The following is a 21,904-nucleotide window of genomic DNA, read 5'->3' as shown; positions in this document are numbered from 1 at the left end:
GTAGTATCAGGTAACCATTAGTAGCAGATTTCTGAAATATGGCTTTATCAGTCACTCGAACCATCACCTAAAATGTGACAGGTTCTGAGAGCAAATAATGAATGTTTTGATGCCTGACTGGAACACAGTCTCCTACAGGCACCTACTGTGTGGATCAGTGTGGTCCAGAACATTCTATGATGACGTAAATGTTCTATAATCTGCCCTGTGCAATCCGAATGCTACCTAACTACATGTGGCCACAGAGCGTATGGAGCTAGGGACTAGAATTGTATTTTAAATAGCCACCTGTGGCTACTGTACTGGCCAGCAAGGTCTAGATGAAGGACTTGACAATAGAAATATTAGCAAAGTGTTAAGGAGGGCACAGATCCCAATGTGTGCTACAGGGATTCAGAGTTAATGGGGCCAGCCACATTCATGCCATCCTGACTCAGGTTTACTGGCTGAATCCAAAGGAGTAAGGGTCTCATTAGCTTTATTTCCCAGAGAGACCCCTGCTGAAATATACTATCCAAGATCCTACAGTAAGGGACGGTTACAAACAAGAGCCACCTGGGAGAAAATGTCTAGGGTGATTCAAAGCTCTATCTTTGGTGGGCAATGAGGGGTTAACTTTTAGCCAAGGAACTCCCTTTTCAATGGAAACTTCCACAGACTCCTACAATAGACAATAGAAACGCAGAGCTATTTTAGTTCAAGGCAGGGGATGGCACCCAGTGGCTGTGCCTCAGCCCTAGAAAGGATAAAGGGAAATTCCTCACCAACCTCACCCCCAACTGCAGCACATCTTGTGGTCAATAATGAAGCTTCATGTTTGTGTATTGTCTGAAACAGAAATTTATTCTCAGAATAATGCACAAAAGCACAGGTTGAGGCTGCCATTGGGAGGCTTCCCCTCCCTTCCTCCGCCGCCTTCCCTCCTCTTTGAATGCCAGGGACAACACAGTTGAAGGAAACATGCAATCACAAACAACGATCAACTCTAAAGACAAAAGGTTTGGTCCAAAAGAACTCAACATAATTAATCCAATTACCGTGAAGAGCTTCACTGAGTAGGATTAAGATATTGCAGATGTAGTGTTTCCACAGGGTGGCTCTTCAGTGCACCAGGGGGGCCTGCTTGAGGGAGATGAGGACAGAACGCATGCGGGAGACATCTTTGGCCTGCTTGCTGGACTTGGGGTTAAAGTCACACAGCCGGGCCACCCGCTCCCACTCAGTGCCTGGGGATGACTCTTCAATGTCATTTACAAAGGCTTCTTCTGCTGCCCTGGAAGCAACAACAAAAGATGTTGGTTTAATGTAGAATCCCTGTTAGCTACCTGGCAGCTGCCCTGTTATGAAAGCAACTGCCTCTTTATGCCTGACTTAGCGGCATTCTGGTTTTCCAAAGAATAACAGCCCCTGGCCCAGGTCAGACTCGGGAACAGACACATGGCCAGCTTTCCTAGGCACAGGGTGCCCGGACTGCTGCGTAAAATGTTGGAATACAGGTGTTTGGTTCAGGACTCACTCTCTCTGTTGATACAGAGAATTTAAAAAGCCAGTCCTTAGCCAGCTACTCACCGCCTTCATTAGCAAGGGCAAAGCAGCAGGCTGGCCAAGAACTTGAACAGCAGTTTATGTTGGGCTGTACTAAGTTTCAAGTAAATTTAGAGACCTCCAAAGACGCCCACAGGTCACTGCACAATAGCCTCTGGATTTATTCCTAAGGCTGGAGAGAAACAGGGCAGATCAAAAGGAATTCAAGACAAAGCTCCCATGCTAGCAGGCACTAGAGACTAAAGCCATTCTGGAAGGGGTTTGTTAGGACATTCTCCAGTTCAGCCAAAAGTTTGCCATTTTCCCTCCAGCCGGGTACCATGGGCCTCTCAGGGCACTCTGGCAGGGGTGGGCGCCCAATGGCCGAGAGCCAAGCAGTGTGAATTGCTTTTTGGTAGGATGCTGCTCCAACATTTTTTCACACCAAGGTCAGCCCATCCCCAGTTGGGAACTAACTTGTAGGAGCTACAGCCTAAAAAGACAATGCTAAGAGGAGGGAAGACACACTACTTCATCTACTCCAACAGGCATCACGGGCAAAGCGAAAGCAATGGAGATGACCGGTCTGTGGGGACAGAGGGGTGGCACTCTCACAGGGATGGCCGTGGCAAACACCGCTGAAGCCCAGAGCCACTACAACACTGCGACTTCATGGCACACACACGGGCAGTGAGAAAGGTTTACTTAACTGTTCTAGGCTGTAGCAAGGATGGTTTATGTTTGTGCTTAAAGGTGAAGAAAAGAAACAAGAAAAACTTTAGGTCAGATACAGAAAATGAGAATGAGCTCAATGCAGATGGTCAGTAAGCTAGACATGCCCTTGCCACTCTGTACTCTTGGGGACGTGCGGCTGGCTTTGCTGGGCCACCCTGCTGCCCAGCAAACCCAGACTTGACTTTTCCAGTCTCCATTTCTACTCCAGAGAGAATGTGCGAAAAGTAAATCCAACACCACCTGTAAGTCCAGCATTTCACAGGTCTCATTGCAAATGCACCCACGGGCCCAGGAAACCCATCATCCTAACCCATCATCCTAATGGGATGAAGGGCTCAAGTCATGCGCCCTAAGAGGCTGTACAGACCTCAGCCTGTTGTCTACTCTTCCCACAAGTTCCTCACTTCCTTCATTCCACCCTCATCTCCCTTACATCAAAAGGCTAGTCCTAATTTTCAAGGAGGAAACAAGCAATTCAGCAATACTGCTTTGATAACAGAAATCCTTAAACCAAAACAAAACTTTTCCAGAGAAGTTGCAGTTTTCTTTACGAGGAAAAGCCACAGTGGCCTGTGTCAGACAGCTCTGGCTATCTCGACCTCAAAGCTGGGGGTCTCTTTATGCCAGAGTGGGGGACAGGGCATCAGAAGCTGGCCACTAAACAACAATTTCTGGTATGAGACCACAGAGAAACGATTACAGACCCCACGGGAGACTGCCCCCTCTGCTGACTCTTCTGCCCCAACCCCACATTCTTCAAAGGAACCCAGTGTAGAAAATGCTGCCTGCACTGGCTCCTAACCCAGGGCTTCTTCCCCGTCCCCAGGTGGGGACACTCCCCCTTCCCACCTGGGGCAGGGAGGCAGCAGTGGCAGCAGCAACAAGAGGTCAGAGCCCGCCCCCAGTCCCAAAGCCTTCCCACACGAGATCACGAGATCAGGAGATCACGAATGACTCACGTTTTGAAAGTGAGTTAGCTTCCTTCCCTCCAAACCCCAAAATGAAAAATGGCAACTAGAGCTGCAGGGAGTCGTGGTTCTGTGAGACAATCAATGGAACATTCCCCCAGCTTATCAACTCTTAAGCAGCCCCCTAAGAGTTGAAATAATTTTAAAAGCAAAGCAACTTGTGACATAAAAGGAGCATTAACTATAAACAAAACGTAGGAACAATCAAGACAAGAAAAGGAATTAGTTTTGCAACATACACATAACCAATCACGTCAGCGAAGGGTTGTTTGTAGAAAGCTTCATCTGCCACCCTAGACAGCAAGAGGTCCAAAAGGCAGGCAAGCAGGCAGGAAAAAAGAGAGAACATTGAGAAGCAGAAATATCTCAAATCCACAATAGAGGCACGACTGTGCTCTGGGGAGCTGCTCCCAAGGCTCCATCCTAACAGAGCGAGGCTTCCAGCACCGGACACTCCAGCAGGTGAGGCTTCCTATTGGCCTTCCCCACGGGATTCTCCAGAGTGAGTGCTGCCAGCTTCATCCCCAGGCCTTACCCCAGCAACGACGAGCATTTCCTAGGTACCCACTTACGGGCTGAGCCCTCTGACAGACATTGTGTCCATTCCATCCTCAACCCCAAACAACCTAGGATGCCGAGTGTTCTCCCCGCACTTTACAGATGATGTGATAGAGAAGGGAGGCCTCGAGATGAAGCAACCTGTTTGGCAACAAGTAGCAACAGGGGTGGCAGAACTGACAACCAAGGCGGCCTGGCTCTTTCCACCGTAAGTTACTGCTGCTCCCCAGCTGGTGCGCGCTCGGGAAGCCACGCCTCCTTCCTGCCAGCCTCAGTAAACACCACTGGGCACAAACGCTGCCAGACGCCAGGAAAGCTAGGGCCCAAAGCCAGCTTCATCTTGGATTATCCCACTACTGCTTCCCCACACTGACTAGCCGGGACCAACTGCCAGTATCCTGGGAATATAGATGGTCATTTCAAAATGCCCACCTTTGAAAAAAGAGGAGCTGGAGGCAAGTAGTGAGAAGACCTGCAGACAGCAAGGGTCCTGGCTCTGGTGTACTGTGTGTCCTTGAACACAACCGTCAGTCTGCTCAGTCCCTGCCAGACTCGACTGCTTTGACTGTGTACAGCCCAGAAGCCAGAACTTCATCCCCCTTTCACTCTCACACGGGAACGGACCAAAATGGCAACTCTGGGACAAGAAGGAAAGGGGGGCAAGCTGGGTGGACAAGTCCACAAAGCAGGGGACAGGCTGAATCCCTGGGCCCAGCCAGCCCCCCTCATCCAGCGTGCGTGGGCAGGGAACCTCCCTCAATGAGTCTTACCCTCTCCTTTGCCCAGTGAGTTTGGGGCACAGGAGTGGGAGGGACGCTTTAAGGACAGTCTTGCCTGGTCATTAACCTAAGCTCCCATATTTATTTGAAGGGAAATTCTAGTAATTTTATTTTTAAACTCACACATACCCTTGCTTATCTCCCATTTTGGTTTATACATAGGAGGTGTTATGTGGAAATTTAAAGAAAGCAAAAAGAACAGCCTGGTTGTAACTCCAAATAAGTCAGCAGGAGAACTAGTTTGTGGGCACAATGAGTGGGAGGGAAAGGAAAGGCAGGCCAGCTTGTAAACTCATAATCCTTTTACTTTACACAAAGGGCTAAACCTAGTCAATTTCAACTTGTGCTTGCCTCTACTGGGAGAGAATAAAGGTTTAATGACTCCCGTTCAAAGCATTAGGGAGACAACAAAAGCTTGCCGTCAGGCTTTTGCTCCTTTGCAGCTATAGCCAGAGGGGAAGGAGCTGTTGGTGACAGGACAGCACATCCCCATCAGGCTACAGCCCCAGAACAAAAGGGAAACCACACACCACAACTCAGCTGGCCCTTCCACCTATTTAGAGGGGCCTGAAAGCAGCAATCCTCAGGCAAGGCAGGAAGGGGACTCCACACGTGGAGGGTCAGCCTGGTTTTACCAAGTACTTCAGAGCAGATGCACGGCCTGAGGCAACTCACCAGGGTAAACAGGGCCTCACAGGGTTCCTGCACAAAGCACCCATCCATCCTTCTTTAGAAACCTGGGGGAAATCATCCTGAATGCGCACAGGATAAAGGAGCCTGGACCTGTCAGCACTTCAAACCGACCACCGTCTCACAGCAGAAGCCCCCAGTAGCTAACGCTACTACCCTCAGCAACTCAACCCCGACCAGAGGGCAGCCCCAGCATACTTGTCACAAAACTTCAAATGGAACCTGACAGGCACGCATGCCCCACAGGAAGGTGGCCAGGACAGAGGCTCAAGCCTGGCACCCGAAGCAGTGACAGAACCAAGAACGGGCGACAGGAGACAGGTAGTTGAAGGCTGCTGCACAAACAGTCCATCTGTTCTGCCGTAGCCGCCCCACAATGGCAGAAACTGTCTGGCAAAGAGGTCAGCTCCCTCTCTTCTGGCAGATTTCCACTTAAGAGCTGCCAGAGACAAGGGTACTTAAACCCACTCCTGCCTCTGAGAACAAGGACCCAAGGCTCTTTACCATGAAAATTACAAATAGCCCCAGGCCGAGTCTAACCCATCTTTTACACTGAAGTGGGTGGAGTGACTATGAAGTGAAAGCCAGGTCCGAGTTCGCAGGGGAAGCAAGCCCACTGGCCTGCGCCCAGGCGAGCAGTGCTGCCCCCATCTCTCTTTCTGAGCTGCTTCCAAGTGGACTCTGAGCATGGAGCATTTAAAGACCACAGCTGCTGGTCGGTGGTGAAGGAGAATGACACTGTTTACTCCCTACAACTACTTAACCTTCAGTAAGTGAGTAAATTCTGAAAAGAGCATTTTTAAAAAGTCACCTCAAGATTTTTCTCAGACACAGATAATAAGCACCCAGAGAACCCTTAATTCTGAAGTCACTGTGTTGGAAAATCTTGGCCACCTAATGACGAAACACACATCCCTGCTACTGGACCCTTTGGGGAGCAGCCCTCAGAGGTAGGGGATGCGACATGACTGAGTCTATAATCACCTCCAAAGTACTGAGATCCTCGAATAGTCATGAAAGTGGCCTTTCATTCCAGGGTTACATTCTTATATGTGGACTTGATCCCGTGAGATGACACTTCCTTCTGCAGAATCATACCATTACAGGCAGTGCACACTAACCAAACTCTCAGCTGCAGAGCTAGACGCACTACAACTAGTGTGGCGAAAAAACGGGCTGAATTACTCTCACAAGATCCAAGAGACTTGTAACCCTTATGTTTCAAGTATGTGTGTATATATATATATATATATATATATATATATATATATATATATATATTTTTTTTTTTTTTTTTTTTTTTTTTTTTTTTTTTTTTGCGGTACGTGGGCCTCTCACTGCTGTGGCCTCTCCCGCTGCGGAGCACAGGCTCCGGACGCACAGGCTCAGCGGCCATGGCTCACTGGCCCAGCCGCTCCGCGGCATGTGGGATCTTCCAGGACCGGGGCATGAACCCGCGTCCCCTGCATCGGCAGGCGGACTCTCAACCACCGCGCCACCAGGGGAGCCCTCAAGTATATTTTTGAAAACCTGCAAAGCCATTTCACCCTAAAAGACGTGGCACCTGAAAACCTACACTGGCTGGTGGAAACGGACCTGATTTTGTCTTGGCAAATGAGCTGTTCTAGAAGCAATGTGGACTGACCTGTTATTCGCTTTCGTCTTCTGTAGCTGCTCGTCCTGCCTTGCATACCACTCATCCAGCTCCTTTATTGCTTTTTCTTTCCACTCTGCTTCCTGCTTCCGAGAATTGGCATCTTTGAAGGGAAGGAAAAGAAAGACGATACAAATGAGGCGAAATGCAAATTGAAGTCCGCTTCACCGTGTATTTGGGCTTACTAATCTCATGCTGTGTGCGGGTGCATGTGTGTGTTGGAGGGAGAACAGTCGGGAGGGAAGATAAAATTCTCTTTTCCCTGATTGTATGTCCAGCTCTCGATCTCAGCAATTCTACTCAAAGTGTTTCACCACCCTTTATCCCAGTCCACCTACCTATACGTTAGTGGATCACTAGTTTGGGGGGTTTTTTGAGGTGGGGGAGAGGTGGAAATACTGACTCTTAATTTTAAAAAAGGCTTTTGGGACACCAACTGGGGAAAAAGCAATTACAGGTGATTCTTTAACGATGCTGCCAGTTCAGGGTGGACTATTAATATGAGATAATCTTTTAATAAGACCTCCTCACAAACTGTATTCCACACAGGTTGGACAATTAATGGTAGACGCCCATCTATGAAGCAGGGAGCTATGAGAAAAATGATCAGAGGTACGGATGATTCCAGAACCAGGAAACAGTAGGGTATAGATGGAATTGAGGGGAGCACAAAATATCTACTCCTCCTTAGGCCACAGAGCGAGTTGGTGGCAGAGCTAGGGCAGAACTAAAGGAGAAGCTCCAATCGGAGAACTGTGGGGGGAGAGGTGAGGGTCGTCATTAACAGCTATCCAAAAGGCTCTAGGTGAGAGAGAAAATGCACACCTAGCAGGTGTGCCAGATTGGATTCTCACCCACAAAGTTTCTCAGGACTAAATACGAGTTTCCCTAAGATACTAAGCTAAAGAAACATGTCAGTAAATGGTAGAGAGAAGGAAATACAGGTCATACTTTTGCCACAGTTGACACCGGAAGTCACCCTAATACCTAAACTTTAAGCACATTCTTAAGGATGTCCTCTCTGGCAGGTGTTTTACAGACATTTCATTTAATCTTTACAACAATCCCAAGAAGGTAAACTAGTCCCATATTCAGCAGTGAGAAAAGCTACAGCTCCGCAAGTTTGAGTAACGCTCCCAAATAAGTGGCAGAGCCAAGATTCACACCCAGGTCTGACTCTAAAGCTCACACATTCTTACTTCACTGTGCTGCCTCCAAAGAGAGGGACGAGGGACGGAAAGGGAGGCAGGCCCAGCAACAGTCACAGGTGTGACCAGCAGATGGGCATCAGTGATCCAGACCAGAGTCTGGACAGTGCAGAGCCAGAGTCCAACATGTAATGAGTGTCCTTGAGGAGCAAAGTACAAAGCAAACAACCTCTTGAAGGGAAGAAAGTAAGCATTCAGGGGCAATTTTAGGGCCTTTGCAAGAAAGGTCTTGTAGTAACAACCTGCAGAAGACTTTGTAACTACTAGAAATAACCTAGTAGCAGCTAGAAACTCCCCCAAAGTTTCAGATTATAAAGAACTTTTTACCTTATTATCTAACTTATCAGAAGGTGACATATTGGCTCAGGAGGAGAATTATTTCACTCAAATTTTCCACTGATGACTCAAGTATACACAGTAAACTTGTGATGTGTGTCTGTCCATGGCATTAAGTGTATGTGGAATGGAGTGTGCTGTGATGCAGGGAGAGATGCTGTGGGCCAACAGTGTCCTATGGACAAGAAACTGAAAAAACTTTAAACAATAAGGTCTCCTTTTCAAGAGTTGTGAAATTACTTCCAAAGAATTACTTTTTGATTGGAGAGTATTTTCTTTCTGTATAGTCTAATGATCATTTTACTGCATAAAATAGTTCCTTTAAATCGTCTTCTTGCTTTTATAAATTTATGAAGTGACAATGGCAATAAGAATTTAGAATTCTTAAACGCTTAGCTTGATGGAACAAAGATCCAAGCTGTAATACAGCGTCTCTGAATCTGGGAGGGAGAAGGGAGAAAGGAGAGGGTGAAAAATCCTCGTAGAGAGCAGGGTACACTGACAGCTGTCTTCTCTGGCCATACACATTAATGTTCACAGAAAATTATTGGAAAACGTAGCACACAGCTAAGCTTAAGGCCATGGACATTGCTTTTCTATTTTTAGCATCTTGCACTTTCTCACAGTTCTTGCAAGGGAAAAAGGTGAAACTACAGAAACACCTAATTCATGGACCAGTTTAATTCGATTCTACTGGAATACGAGGCCAAATGTTTGACTTCCCTCAGGAAAGCAACATGAGTTAACAAAACAGAACTTCATGGAATATTCCCAAAGGGCCCAATTTGATAATTGAAAAAGAAAATGCAATTTTTCCAGACACCAAAGTGTACGCTTCTCCATGGAGAAGACAACTTTGCTAAACTTTGGGAGAAGAGAAAAGATAAAGCTGGGTTCTGCACCATGAAAAAGACTCCAGTAGTACTAATACCTGCTAAGTCTTACCTCTAAGTCTACTCAGAAGAGATGCTCAAAGAAGAACAAGCAAGGACCAAGGCTGTTTGCACCGTGAAGACCTATCTTCATCTTTCTAAAGCTGCGCTATCCAGTACAGTGGCTACTAGCCTCATGTGGCCATTTAAATTTATTAAAATTAAATAAAATTTAAAACTCAGTTTCTCAGTCATAATAGCCACATGCAGTTAGTGGCTACCATACAGAACAGCACAGATACAGAACATTTCCATCATCAAAGAAACTACTATTGGATACTGCTGTAAAGGCTAAACATAAGTGTGCCCTCTGTTCTGAAAGCCACAGAAACTGGGCTGGAGAGACACTAATTGGCTGTATTATCTGGGTCAATTCCTTTCCTATTTCTAGGTGTCTTTTCCTATTTCTACACCATCTGAGTCATGTTCTCACTAGTTCAGCGATTCCCAAGAAGGAATAATAATGCTGACACTGTGGTAACGTAGAAGCATGTTGCTATTTCTAGATGTAAAATAAAATATTTAGGCACGATGTATGTGGTGGTGTCTATATCTTAAAGTGGATCAGAAAAAAAATTATGTGTATATTCACAATACACATATAAATGTATGCACATGTGAGTGTATAAAACATACACATACATGCCTCATTTATACAAAGACAACTCAACATGGCAAAATGTTCATTACTGAATCTGGAGGAAGGGGCACACACGTTTGTTTTACTCTATTCTGTGTCTGAAATTTTAATAAAAAATTGAGAAAAGAATACCCTCTGGATAACACCCCCACCACCTCTGCCACACCTTTCCAACCCACATGTACAGATACCAAGTTTCTCCCGATCTTGACCAACAGCTGACACTCCATGGAGAAGGCTCTTCAGCAAAGGCCAGGCTGGCTGGCACTGATTCTCAGGCTTGGCCTGCCCCTCGAGATGGCGTACACTAAATGCAATGCGGCTGAAGGGATGGGTATGGATTCTGAAGCAGAGCTGACTTAAGCTGAAATTCTGACTCTACCACTTCTAGCCATGGTGATCCAAAAACTTACTCTTCCTCTGATCCTCACTTTCCTCACCCATAAAAAGTAAAAACTTACAGGGATATTAGGGTAAGAAAACCAAATCGTACATATTACCTAACATCCTTCACATTTTCCTCTCAAGCATTACTTTAAATTCAGCCTTCAAATGGTAAATGGACTGTGCAGTCCCTCACATGGATATAATACCTTCAGGTTTACAAAGCACTCTCATAAATACCATCTCAGACTACCCTTGGGGTTGATAACACTGATCTTACTTCACAGATGAAGAAACAGATTCTGTAAGGTTTGAGCAACCAAGTGCCCACAGCTGGTAAGTTACAGCTGGGCATGGAGCCCAGTCTTCCACTCCAAGTCCAAGGCTCTTTCCACAGCACCACTCTGCCCTTCCTGAGAGGAGAGATACACTATGACTCTCTGGGCTGCCCAAATCCCCGCACAGCGGCCTGTGATTAAGCATCTCCACGTGGTGGCCTTGTGACCTTGTTGGGAAAGATACCTTCCCCAAAACTGTACAAGGACATTATGGCTAGTTCATGTTAAAAAGGGATAAAAGTAGAGTCAAGGTCAACTATTCCACTGAAAACAGATACCCAAAGACAGAAAGGGATTTCTTACCAAGGGCTTCCAAGCGTTCCGTTTGCTCTTCTCTCCATTTACGGATACTTTCAGGCTCTGACTGCAATCGATCCACTTGTGAAATAGCTGCATAACTGTCTGTTGGCCCATTACTCTCCTTAACACAAAACACAGTTGTGCTCTATCAGTACCAAAACCTCCTCCCAGAAACACACTTCACCCAAGTTAGAACCGCTGTTTATGTGCAACACTGATGGCTGTGGTAAATGTAAAGGATTACCTTACGAGCACCACCACCACCTTATGTGCCAATAGGGAGCTTTCAACATTATGCACTCAATCCTTGCAATCCACAAGGGAGCCTGAGTAGTTCTTATCCTGTTAATAAATGGGACATGAGTGGGAGATAGGAAAGCTGGGGAAGTGAGTAATGGACTTACTAGGAAACAGTGTGATCAGTTTTAGTTTCCTTACTTGACACAGAGATTGTGATATCTTCAAAGTAACAAAGGTAAATACACAGCACGGCAAGGCCTAGAACCTGACACTTCTAAATGTTATTATACAATACAGGGAAAAGTACACTTAATACCACCTAATCAAAATATAGTGAATTCTAGGAAAAAGAGAGTCCAAAAGAAAATGTATAGTTACTACAGTCACACCAAAGAAAAAAAAGGCAGGCCAATGTGAGTCACAGCATATGGGGAGGGGAGGGAGACACACAGGTTCCTCAGAGTGGTTAAGATTTGGGAGCTAATAAATAAATTGATAGTCAAATAGAATCTAATCTTTACAGAATTATTTCACCTACTGAACTAGGGAATATTACCAGCTTAAATTAACCAGACTATAAATAAAGATGGAAAGAAAATTATTTACAGTAGTACTTATTAGTAATTAACTTATTGTTAGTACTTTCCATGTTTCAGCCACATAAAAGCTTTATCTCCCAAACACCTTGCAAGTCAAATTTTTATTCCCATGTCAGCAGTCGGGGAATTAAACTGAGGTGCAGAGAAATGACATGTCCAAATTCACAGCTAGTAAGGGATAAAGCCAGGACTGAACCCCATTCCATCTCACTCTAAAGACCAAGCTCTAAACCAGGGATTGGAAACTATAGCCAGCTCGGCCACCTGTTTTTTAATTAAATTTTACTGAACAGAGCTATGCCCATTCGTTTACATACTGTCTACAGATGCTTTCATGTTACAGCAACAGAACAGGTTGACAGAGACCTTATGACCCACAAAGCTTAAAATGTTTACTATCTGGTCCTTTACAGCAAAAGTTAGTCCACCTTTGGCTTAAACCAATTAGACTAATCTCATCCTTCCTGACAGTTAACTGGTTGAAGGGTGGGCAGAAACCCAGGCAGAAGCAAAGCACCACGCTATTTCCCCAGGCTAGTGATTACTTCCATCTGGTCAAGAGGGAAACAGAGGACTTTTGTTGAGTGGTTGGGAGAAACCTCCATGTTCTAGATAGTATGACATGCACATGTGAGACCTGGAAGTGCTGTAGCCGTTCTGCCACCGTGAAAGAGTATAAAACTGCACACTCAGCTGGCAGAACCAGAGTCCTAGAGGAACTGAGTCGGAATCCAGGTCCGAGGACCCCTAGCCTATCTCAGAGTTCTTTCAATTATATGAGCTAGTGAATTCTATTTAAGCCAATGCAAGTTGGGCTGGTGACCAAAAACTCAGTGATACAGAGGGAAAATAATGGTAGTTGTCACAAATACCAGCCACCCCCCACCCTCAAGACAATCTAAAAGCTAAAAGGTTCCAATGCTGGCCCCACCATATACTACCTTTGTTACTTTTAGACTCCTGGTTTAACCTCTGTATGCCTCAGTTTATTCATCTGTAAATGGGAATAACAATAGTTCAGGTCCCTCAGATTGTTGTGAGAATTAAAGAAAATTCAGTATAAACAGTGCTTGATACTACATGGCACAGTGTTTAAATTAGCTGCCACTGCCACCACCACTGCCATCATCATGAAGGGTCATTTCTTGAGAATAAAGTTGGTAACACTAGGGCCAGGTCAATCACATTTTAAAAGACTACTCTATCAATGTCACCTCTCTTCAAATCCTTCCACTTTGGCAGGTAACATACCAGTTACTAATACATCCAGGAAAGTCAAAGGAGTAGTGTCCTTTCCAGGTCAGTCAATTCAAACCACAGGAAAGGAAGACTCTCAACACTATCATGCAACATAATCAGAGTACTCTGTACCTGGTAGTATTCGCCATTCATGATTCCATCAACAGCATCTGCAAGACATAAGATTTCAATCTGTCAATCAGGGCTGGTCATGTGCTGGGCCAAAGGGTTACAGAGTATGAAACAGTGCTGTAAGTACTCTAAGTTACTAAATACTATCCCTGTGCTAGGTACCAGATAAACAATGGACAACTTTCTATTTAATGAAATCAAGATGTGCTTACACAAATGACTTCCCCAAAATGTAGACAAATCTGTCCAAAAGCTTTTGATAATTGTCTTCTGGCTTAGAGATAACACTTAGAAGCCTGGCAGAAGAGCCTCACAGAGCAACAGTTTCTCTATGAAAGTTCTAGAGAAGGCAAAGGATAAGGGTGGCCCGGAATCCTTCACAGCGAGCACAGATATGCAGCTTCATATTTAAACCAAGGTGCTTTCTTGGGGTCAGGACCCTCCATCCTTTGGCTAGAATAGGTTTGGCACCTGAGGGTCTACAGTTGAGACTTCTTGCTAATTCCTCTAGTCTACTTGGAATTAGTCCAGAACAGTAAGATTTGGGCGTACCAAATTAAATTAGTGTTTTCAAGGATGCAAGTTACAAAAACTCAGATTGTATACAATCTGATCTTACTGGCACAATTAATTGTTCAAGAGCTAAATGAGAAAGTCCATCTCAGAAATATGAAAAATGTCTTAAGACCCAGAGATTATCAATCCATACAGTACAAAATGGTGGTCCACAGGCTGAACATATTTTATTTAAAATACAAAACACTAAATCAGGAAATTTCACAAAATCAGGGTTCCCAGTGTGTGTGTGGGGGGGTGTGCAGACAGAAGATCTGGCAATACTGGGCCTGCATTCCTTAAATGAAGGCAGCCTTTACGTGCAGCATGCTCTGAACAATTTGCCAGTCCCCACTAGTCCCATTTTTTTTTAACCCATTTTGTGTGTCACTAATTCAGTTACCTGATTGGCCCAATAAGCATGTGTTTCTAACCCATGCCCTGACCCAACAGCCGTCACTGAGACAGCCTGTAGCAGGCTGCACACCAGCCCTTTGGAGTGGCTGCTCTGCCTCCCCTTGAAAGCTTCAATACAGGCACCATAAAAATGCAGCATCCACCTACATGTTCTATGTATTCTCTATCTGTTGGTTCACCCGTATTTACTGCCTACTATGTAGGACTTCCAGTATTTTGTCCAATTGTTTTCAAACTATGATGACCATGTTATTGCATGGGATGGGAGAGGGAAGAGGAGAAAAGAGATGAACCTAAAAGATACAAGAATCCAAGGAGTAAAAGGAATGCAGAGCAGCTAGTGTGGGCCACCATCACAAGGCCCTCAGAAACATCAGAGGTTTTCCTAGAAGCCAGAGGCAGGGTGCTCTCAGCTGCATTCTTTCCTTTGAACAGGCAAAGATTTCATCAAACCACTCCAGTTTTCTTGGTTCCTAACTAATTAAACCAAACTTGAACCGCCTATTTTCCAAATCAACCTCGTTCTCTTGCTTCTCCCAATTACCCTCCTCTTAGCTTTGGGAGTACTGAAAACTTTCATTTCCCCAGCATGCCTCCTTGATACCAAAACATTGTTTTAAGAAAAAGGAAAATGGAGACAGAAGAAAATGCCACATAATTTCATTACTCAGCCTATTGGTTTCTATTTTATTTTTACTTTATCTAATGCATACACATAAAATTTCTTCCAGCAAAACAACTCCTATAACAGAAGCTTTTTAGCAATCCATTCATCTACATCATGAAATTCTCAACTTTTTTAGTATGAAAACACCTACTACTTTCTGCTTCCAATGTGCCAGGCACAATGTTAAACACTTTCTCTACATTCAGTTTAATCCTCACAACAAATCTGTATGTATCAGCACTTCACAAACGACCTTAAAATACATGTAGGGTTGGTTCCTTGAGAGGTAAGTAAGGTGTTCTTGAAGGGGCAGATAACTAATGACAGTATTTTCACTCTTAAATTTATTTTTTGTTTAAGATATATAAGAAAAACATTAAATGCATGTATCATGAGATAATCAGCATTTAAAAAGTGGTGCAATTCCTGGGCAAGCAAGAAGTCAGAGGAAGGATCATCTGATAACCTGAGGCATGAAGACAAACCACAGGATCTAAGCACTTACAAACCCATCACAGCTCTGATCCATGTTTCACTTGCTGGTTATCTATCAATCATTTCAACATATTTCTCGTACTTTTCTTAATTTCCTTACTTGTTTTACTCCTATGCTTTATTTATGCAAGTACAAAAATGAGTTTCTTGTAGTTTTTGTCAGTGGCTTTTTTCTACTTTAAGCTGTTTCTGTGCCACCTATCCCTATCATTTTTAAAGTATTCTATCAAGTTTTGAAAATGTAAATTTAGCAAAAAACTAATAAAATTATTTGCAGGGGGCATATTCAATCCTTCCTCAGCAATAAATTTCTTGACATAGAACTGATGGATCACAGAATATATATTCTAAAGACCTCTAAACACCAGCCATTTGCCCCCTTTGGTTCACCATTTGTATTTCCACCATCACCACGAGTGCCCCATTTTTCAGACCTTCATTGATACTAGAGACTGAGTTTTAGCGTGTTTTAAAATTTTTGCTAATCTGATAGCAGGAAAAAAAACCTTAAGGTGGCTTTGTTGTGCCAATCTTCTGTGAGGTGATCACCTGACATTTGATTTTCTTCTTTACTAAACTGCCTGAGTTTTGCCCATTTTTCTGCTATCCTTTGATTTCTAAGTATTCTTTCCGTATTATTTGTTTTCTCACATTGCAAATATTTTCCCCATTATCTTTTTGTATGGTTTACAATAGTTAATGCCTATAGAACTACTTAACTTGTATGAGACACTATCAGTTTTTTTTTCCTTTATGATTTCTCTGTCTGCATTTATGATGAAGGCCTTTCCTACTCCAAGATAAATATTCACTTTTCTTCTGGTACTTTAAAAAAAAAAAAAAAAAGCAAAAAGCCTCTCTTTAATCCACCTGGAATTTATTTTTTTTGAGTAAAATTTAAAAAGTGAGATATGGGACATGGGTTCGAGCCCTGGTCCGGGAAGATCTCACATGCTGTGGAATAACTAAGCCCGTGCGCCACAACTACTGAGCCTGCGCTCTAGAGCCCGAGAGCCACAACTGCTGAAGCCCGCACGCCTAGAGCCCGTGCTCCACAACAAGAGAAGCCACCACGATGAGAAGCCTGTGCACGGCAACGAAGAGTAGCCCCTGCTCGCCACAACTAGAGAAAGCCCATGCGCAGCAACGATGACCCAACGCGGCCATAAATAAGTAAGTAAATACTATTTTTAAAAAGTGAGATAATTTTAAATCTTCGGGCCTACAATGGCTTGTCTGGCCAGGCCTACATTTTGGTTAATATATTACAACTAACACACCAACTATCCAGTTAATATTTATTTCAACCCAGGGCCACTGTCAGTAGGAGAGACCTTGGTCACTACTCCAGACACAACACCGCAAGCAATTCTCATCCCATAGCTCTTTCTAAGTCACATGTTGCCTGTCCTTTAGCTCTGAAGAGTCATCCAGACTCACTGGCAAGTGTTTTGAGCTTTTATTAGTTACTGTACTACTGTACTGACATTCAACTGGCTCAAATCAAAGGATCATCTGTTGCTACAGAAACATGAAGAAGAAAGGCCACCCAGGGCCTTGATTTATTAGGACAACTAAGCTAACCAACTTGATGCTCCAGAAGGAAACTTTCTAGGGCATCTCTAGAACTCCAGACGAAACTCCAGCCAGAATGTCTCCAGAGATGAAACTCCAGACAGAAACTCCAGCCAGAATGTCTCCAGAGATGAAAGACTCTTTATCCCAAACCCACCTTCAACTTCCCATGTTCCCCAACCAATGGAAGTCAAGCAGACCTGGGTCTGAACTCCTGTGGAGTCATGCATTAGCTTGCCACTTTAGGAACACTGCTTAACTTCCACAACCATCGGTTCTCACCTGAAACAGGATGACACTACCACTCTGCGTGCAGAGTTACTGCGTGGATCTGAAAGTACACAGAGCACCGGGGGCACAGCAAATGTGCAGTATCACTAAGGATCATGCATGCAAATCCCCGAACTTCCCTCCACCACTGCTACCAAGAAAATTACTCTCCACCTCCAGAAAGCTTTCCTTTATGCACCTCTCTTCCTTCGATGAGTGCCTCACTGCCATACTCTCTCAGTAACTCCTTAATCACCTCTTATCCTCCTCCATCCTCAGCCCTCACGACTGAGGGCTTTTCCTCGGCTCTGGACTCGGGCCGCCTCTTTCCTGACCGTTTGTTCTTACTCAGTACCCCCAAGCCACTTCATTCAGCTGGTTACCTCCCACCTCTAAACTAATGTTCTTCTCCGGATGTCCTAACAACTGAGGGTGTCATCCAAGGCTCAGGCCTAGCCTCTCCTCCATGGGAGTTTTCCCCAAGGCTGGGGGAGTTTAGGTATGTTCCTCTCTCCTCAATCTCTGTTAGTGCCTCCTGCCTATATATCTCTGTACGGTAACACATCAGATACAGAGCTCCCTCCTAAAATCTGTGTCTTCAGTACACCCCAAAGCCTATAGGCTTTGGAACACCTTTCTCACCTCACTCCCAAGGAATAATAGGCAGGGACTGTGTGTAGTCATAACATACCAGGTTCTGTGTGTAAGCACTTTACGGGTGCTCTCCAATGTAATCCTAGCAATCCTGTGTGGTGTGTATCCGCACCTTTTACAGAGAAGAAAACTGAGGCAGGGCAGTGGCAGCGATGGTTATGTAAGTTGTCTGACACCACAAAGCTAAACTCACATTCAAGCAGTCTAGGACAGCACAGACTCTTAACCCCTAGAGAGAGAGAAGAAAAGAGAAAAAGAAAGAAGATAAAGTGTCCAACTAGTGCTCTAATCCTCAAAGGAAGTGCTGACCACTGCACTATTACCAACCTCAACTACACTGTCAGAGATCTGGCTTTAAGTCACTAAATGCTTAGTTCACTAAGAAAGTCCTTCCTAGGAACTAAGTCAGCAATCATCCCTTCCTTCCCTTTGCTGAAAGCTTGATGCACAAGGGATCTGTGTGTCCAGCTCTATTCTTTCCCTTTTACCCCTCCCATCACCAAGATCTGCTGGTTCTATACAGGACCCCTGTACCTGACATTTTTGCACATTCCTTTCTATCTATTGTGTGCCAGACACCCTGCTAGGCACCAGGGATACAACAGTGAGCAAGAGTCAACACCGTCCTTCAATCAGGACAGTCTTCTGTGAGTCCTGATACCCCCAACTGTCCTCCCCAGGGCAACCACAACTGCCTTTCAGAAATGACAATCTCTTATCCCAGGCCACCCGTGCTTAAACAACTGCAACAGACTATGGCACAGTCTAAGGTGGGGGGACTTGGCGCTCAGCTATTAACTTGCCCTTTTTTCTTAAGCAAGTCGTTTCTCTGCAGGACTCAGTTTTCTCCTTCTATTCAATGAGTGAGATAAACGAAGGATCTAAAAATATTACGATTCTCAGGCAAATGCTGAAGACCTCCCGACAACAACAAAGAAACCCTAATCACCTAAAGCCAAATTCATTTTCCAGACACAGCCTATTTCAGCCCAACCTGCTTGCTATAAATTGCATTTTCAGGTATACTACCCATTCTCCTGTAAATTCTTATTGGGCAACTGATTTGCTCAGGAGGCAACATGATGTAGTATAAAAATTCAGGCTGCAAACTAGCAGTCTCCCCACCCCCACTCCCCAAACAGGTTCTGCTTGGCTGAAGACTGAGATTTCGGAGTCCGAACGGTTTTACGAAGACCACTCACTACTCTAGTGCACCAAAGCCGCAGTCTCCAATACTCCTTATTATCTCACAGCCCGCATGTTTCTCTCATTTATGTTACCTGCCTAGGCCCTTAAGGTCTGAGTTTAGGGTAGCATAAACACCCCTATCTGTCCCACCTGTACCTTATTCTCCCTTAGTTGGAACGTTTTTTAAAGAAATGAAAAGCCGCGTCCCGTTTCTTCTAGCTCATTTCCTACTTCCCTATACGATTAAAAAGGTCTCTTCGACTCATCCTTTCCCCCTACCGCCATAATCCGAAGCACTGCACACAGGTAAGGCATTCAGAAGTCAGACTGGCAGCCTGCCACGTGCTCGCTTTCTCTTTTTTGCTGGAGCTTGGCTGGGGAAAGGCCACACTACTTTTTCCCTTCACCTCCTGGAAGACCGATCCAGGCTAATCTCAGGTTCTGCTTAGGTAACACTGCCTACCAAAGCTCTTCCCAGAGGAAGGAGAGCTCCGGAAGTCCTAGCAGTGATACGTTCCACAAGCGGTAAAACTCTTGCCCTCTTTGGCCAGAGTTTCTCCAGGGCTAGACCGTCTTTCTCGCGTTCCCTATTCACTCCTCCTTTCCTCCCCCTCACCCAACATTCTGTACACCTTAAGTGCTGAAACACTGAACTGCATTGCCATTTTCGTTTCTGTCTCGAAAACGATACCACGATTTTTTTTTTCTTTTTCCGGCCTTCCTTCCTACTAACTGGTCTGTGTTAGGCTCAGACTGGCCTTTAAGTCTGGCCAAAGTGCGCCAATGCGGCTGTGCCTCTGAGGCCAGGCTCAAGGCACAGCAAGTGCTCAGTGAAAGATCCCTGCATTGAACGGGCTTCTTCGGGCTCCTCAGCTTATCCTATTTCCTTGACTTTTTCCCCCGCCCGTGCCCGGGAGCGCTCAAACACACTCACAGAACGGACCAGGCTTGCCGAGCCTGCGTTTCTGCATGACTGAGCCGGGGTCCCGTTTCCTTTTTGCATTCCTCCTTAACCTCCCGCTCAGCGCGGTACAAGAGTTACACAGAGCTCTCAGACCCGCTCCGGGCCGAGTTTCCGGACAAGTGCTCCCGCCCCGAACGCGCCCGCACTCACCCGGACCCCCCGGCGGCTCGCCGTGCGGCTGGGGCCCGGGGGCGCCGCCGTCCAGGATAGCGAAGGCCTCGTCGTTCTCGATGCCCGCAATCTCGCTCTCCTGCTGCGCCAAAAAGGCCGCGGCAGGGTCCTCTTCGCCGGCCACTCCGTTCCCCAGCGCGGGGCCGCTAGCGTGGGCGCCGAACGGATCTAACTCAGCCATGGTGGGCAGTTCAACAGCACGAACACCGACGTTGAGAGACACACCAACCGACCACGCAACTCCGCGCCCGGCAGCAGCCGCTGTGGTGGCGACTGATATCTAGCGGGAGGAGGGAGAAGACGGAAGCGGAAACCCTGCCCCAATATCCGGTCGGTCTAGGCTGTGTTGGAGAGCCGAAAAGGTAATAACCAATCAGAGGACAGAAGTGGTTCAAGAGCTAACCAATCAGCCGGAGGAGGGTTGGGCCCCCGAGTGAAGCTCGTGACTCGGGAAGCACCTGCGTGGAGGGTGCTGAGCCCGGCCGACCCCCGGCAGGCGGAAGTGGTGCGTGACTTAAAGCAGCTTTGCCTGACCCGCCTTTGGTGCTGGACCGACCCGGGACCGCCACCTCACAGAGGACTCTGAACCGGGAAGTGAGGTGAAGTTAGGGCGGCGATGATTGGCCGATTTCAGAAGAGTCAAGCCACTTAGGCTTTCTGAATCTCAGTTTCCTCATTTGTAAAATGGGAACAAGAATCCTGCACTATCTCCCTCCCAGGATTACTGGGAAAACTGACTCCTTTCACGGCTGTGTACTGGCTTTCTAAAAAAATTATTTGTTAACCCATTGACCCATTTTGGGTTGTTTTCTCCCCTAGAGCCGCCTGACTTAAATGTAATCAATTCAAATCCACTGTGACGTTTCTCCCCTATAGTATTGTTATAAAAAGGCGAATATATCCCCTTATACAAAGCCCTTTTGCCGCCAGTACTCTTTTCAGAGCTAGACAGAAGTTTCTAGGACTGAAAAATTCCTTCAGGATCATCGGGTTCTTAGGGAAGCTGAGACCCCCATGAGGGGTCATTCCCACAGGGAGTCAGTGGCCAAGAGGAAACCCAGGTCTCCTGGGCAATCTCGAATGGTACTAGCCACAACATCTTATATGTGCACACCCTTCCCACCGAAGGACAGCAGGAACTTGTGTAGAAAACAAAGTGCTGTCAGTATTTCTTTTAAATCAGGGACATGTTAATAACATGGCTAGTTAATTTTGTCTACACCCTAGGGAGGATAATACAGTGATTCCAGTTCCTCGTGCTCATGTTGAGGAGGGGCTTATCCACTGGCCAAAAGAAGGACCTTTCTCCTTCACCACCACCACCCTGAAAAGTCGAAAACAGAAACAAACCAAAAGAACCAACCAGAGGTCAAAGTTGCCTCCAGAGGTAGTCAGCAAGGGACAAGAAAGTGGTTCCTAAAAATATACACTAATCTTTGTTGACACAAAAGGGTAATTGCTTCCTTAAAGCATGTATTTACCTTTAAAGTCGTTTAAAGTATGAAGTGTAGGAAAGTTTTGAAGAAAATCATTTAAGAAATTTAAAATTTTAGGGCCTGCACCTGACTCAGTTTCCCCCCTCTTTTGTTTTAATGCTCATCCCTAACATAAATGGGCTCATCCCTAACAAATTGGCAACAATGCATGAAGTAGTTTCACATTCTTCTTCTCTTTGAAACAATATATCCTGCC

General features: G+C 45.4%; 1 protein-coding gene across 4 annotated transcripts; it reads right to left on the bottom strand.

The window, feature by feature from the left end:
• Positions 1 to 804: 804 nt before the first annotated feature.
• On the bottom strand, positions 805 to 20,531 carry CLTA (clathrin light chain A). Of its 4 annotated transcripts, XM_081237676.1 has the most exons (7): positions 20,192 to 20,531; positions 18,083 to 18,118; positions 13,257 to 13,294; positions 11,050 to 11,167; positions 6,900 to 7,011; positions 2,235 to 2,270; positions 805 to 1,273 (listed from the first exon to the last, which is right to left on the bottom strand). In XM_081237676.1, the coding sequence occupies exons 1-7, from the start codon at positions 20,391 to 20,393 to the stop codon at positions 1,102 to 1,104; spliced, it is 714 nt and encodes a 237-aa protein (XP_081093802.1). In that variant the 5' UTR covers positions 20,394 to 20,531; the 3' UTR covers positions 805 to 1,101. The 4 variants fall into 4 exon arrangements, with proteins under 4 accessions (XP_081093802.1, XP_081093804.1, XP_081093803.1 ...); XM_081237678.1 differs by lacking the exon at positions 2,235 to 2,270 and having other exon boundaries at positions 20,192 to 20,530; XM_081237677.1 differs by lacking the exon at positions 18,083 to 18,118 and having other exon boundaries at positions 20,192 to 20,530.
• Between the last annotated feature and the right edge of the window lie 1,373 nt (positions 20,532 to 21,904).

Source organism: Mesoplodon bidens (assembly GCF_964165515.1).
Source record: "Mesoplodon bidens genome assembly, chromosome: 6".
NCBI lineage: Eukaryota > Metazoa > Chordata > Mammalia > Artiodactyla > Ziphiidae > Mesoplodon > Mesoplodon bidens.
The sequence above is the reverse complement of the archived record's forward strand: the minus strand, read 5'-3'. Positions and strand labels throughout refer to the sequence as shown.

Coding starts and splice junctions, on each gene's coding strand:
- CLTA (XM_081237676.1), bottom strand. CDS start 20,393: ATGGCTGAGTTAGATCCGTTCGGCGCCCACGCTAGCGGCCCCGCGCTG. Junction 18,119..20,191: donor CGAGCCGCCGGGGGGTCCGG/GTGAGTGCGGGC, acceptor CTCTCTCTCTAG/GGGTTAAGAGTCTGTGCTGT. Junction 7,012..11,049: donor GGAACGCTTGGAAGCCCTTG/GTAAGAAATCCC, acceptor TTCCCTTCAAAG/ATGCCAATTCTCGGAAGCAG.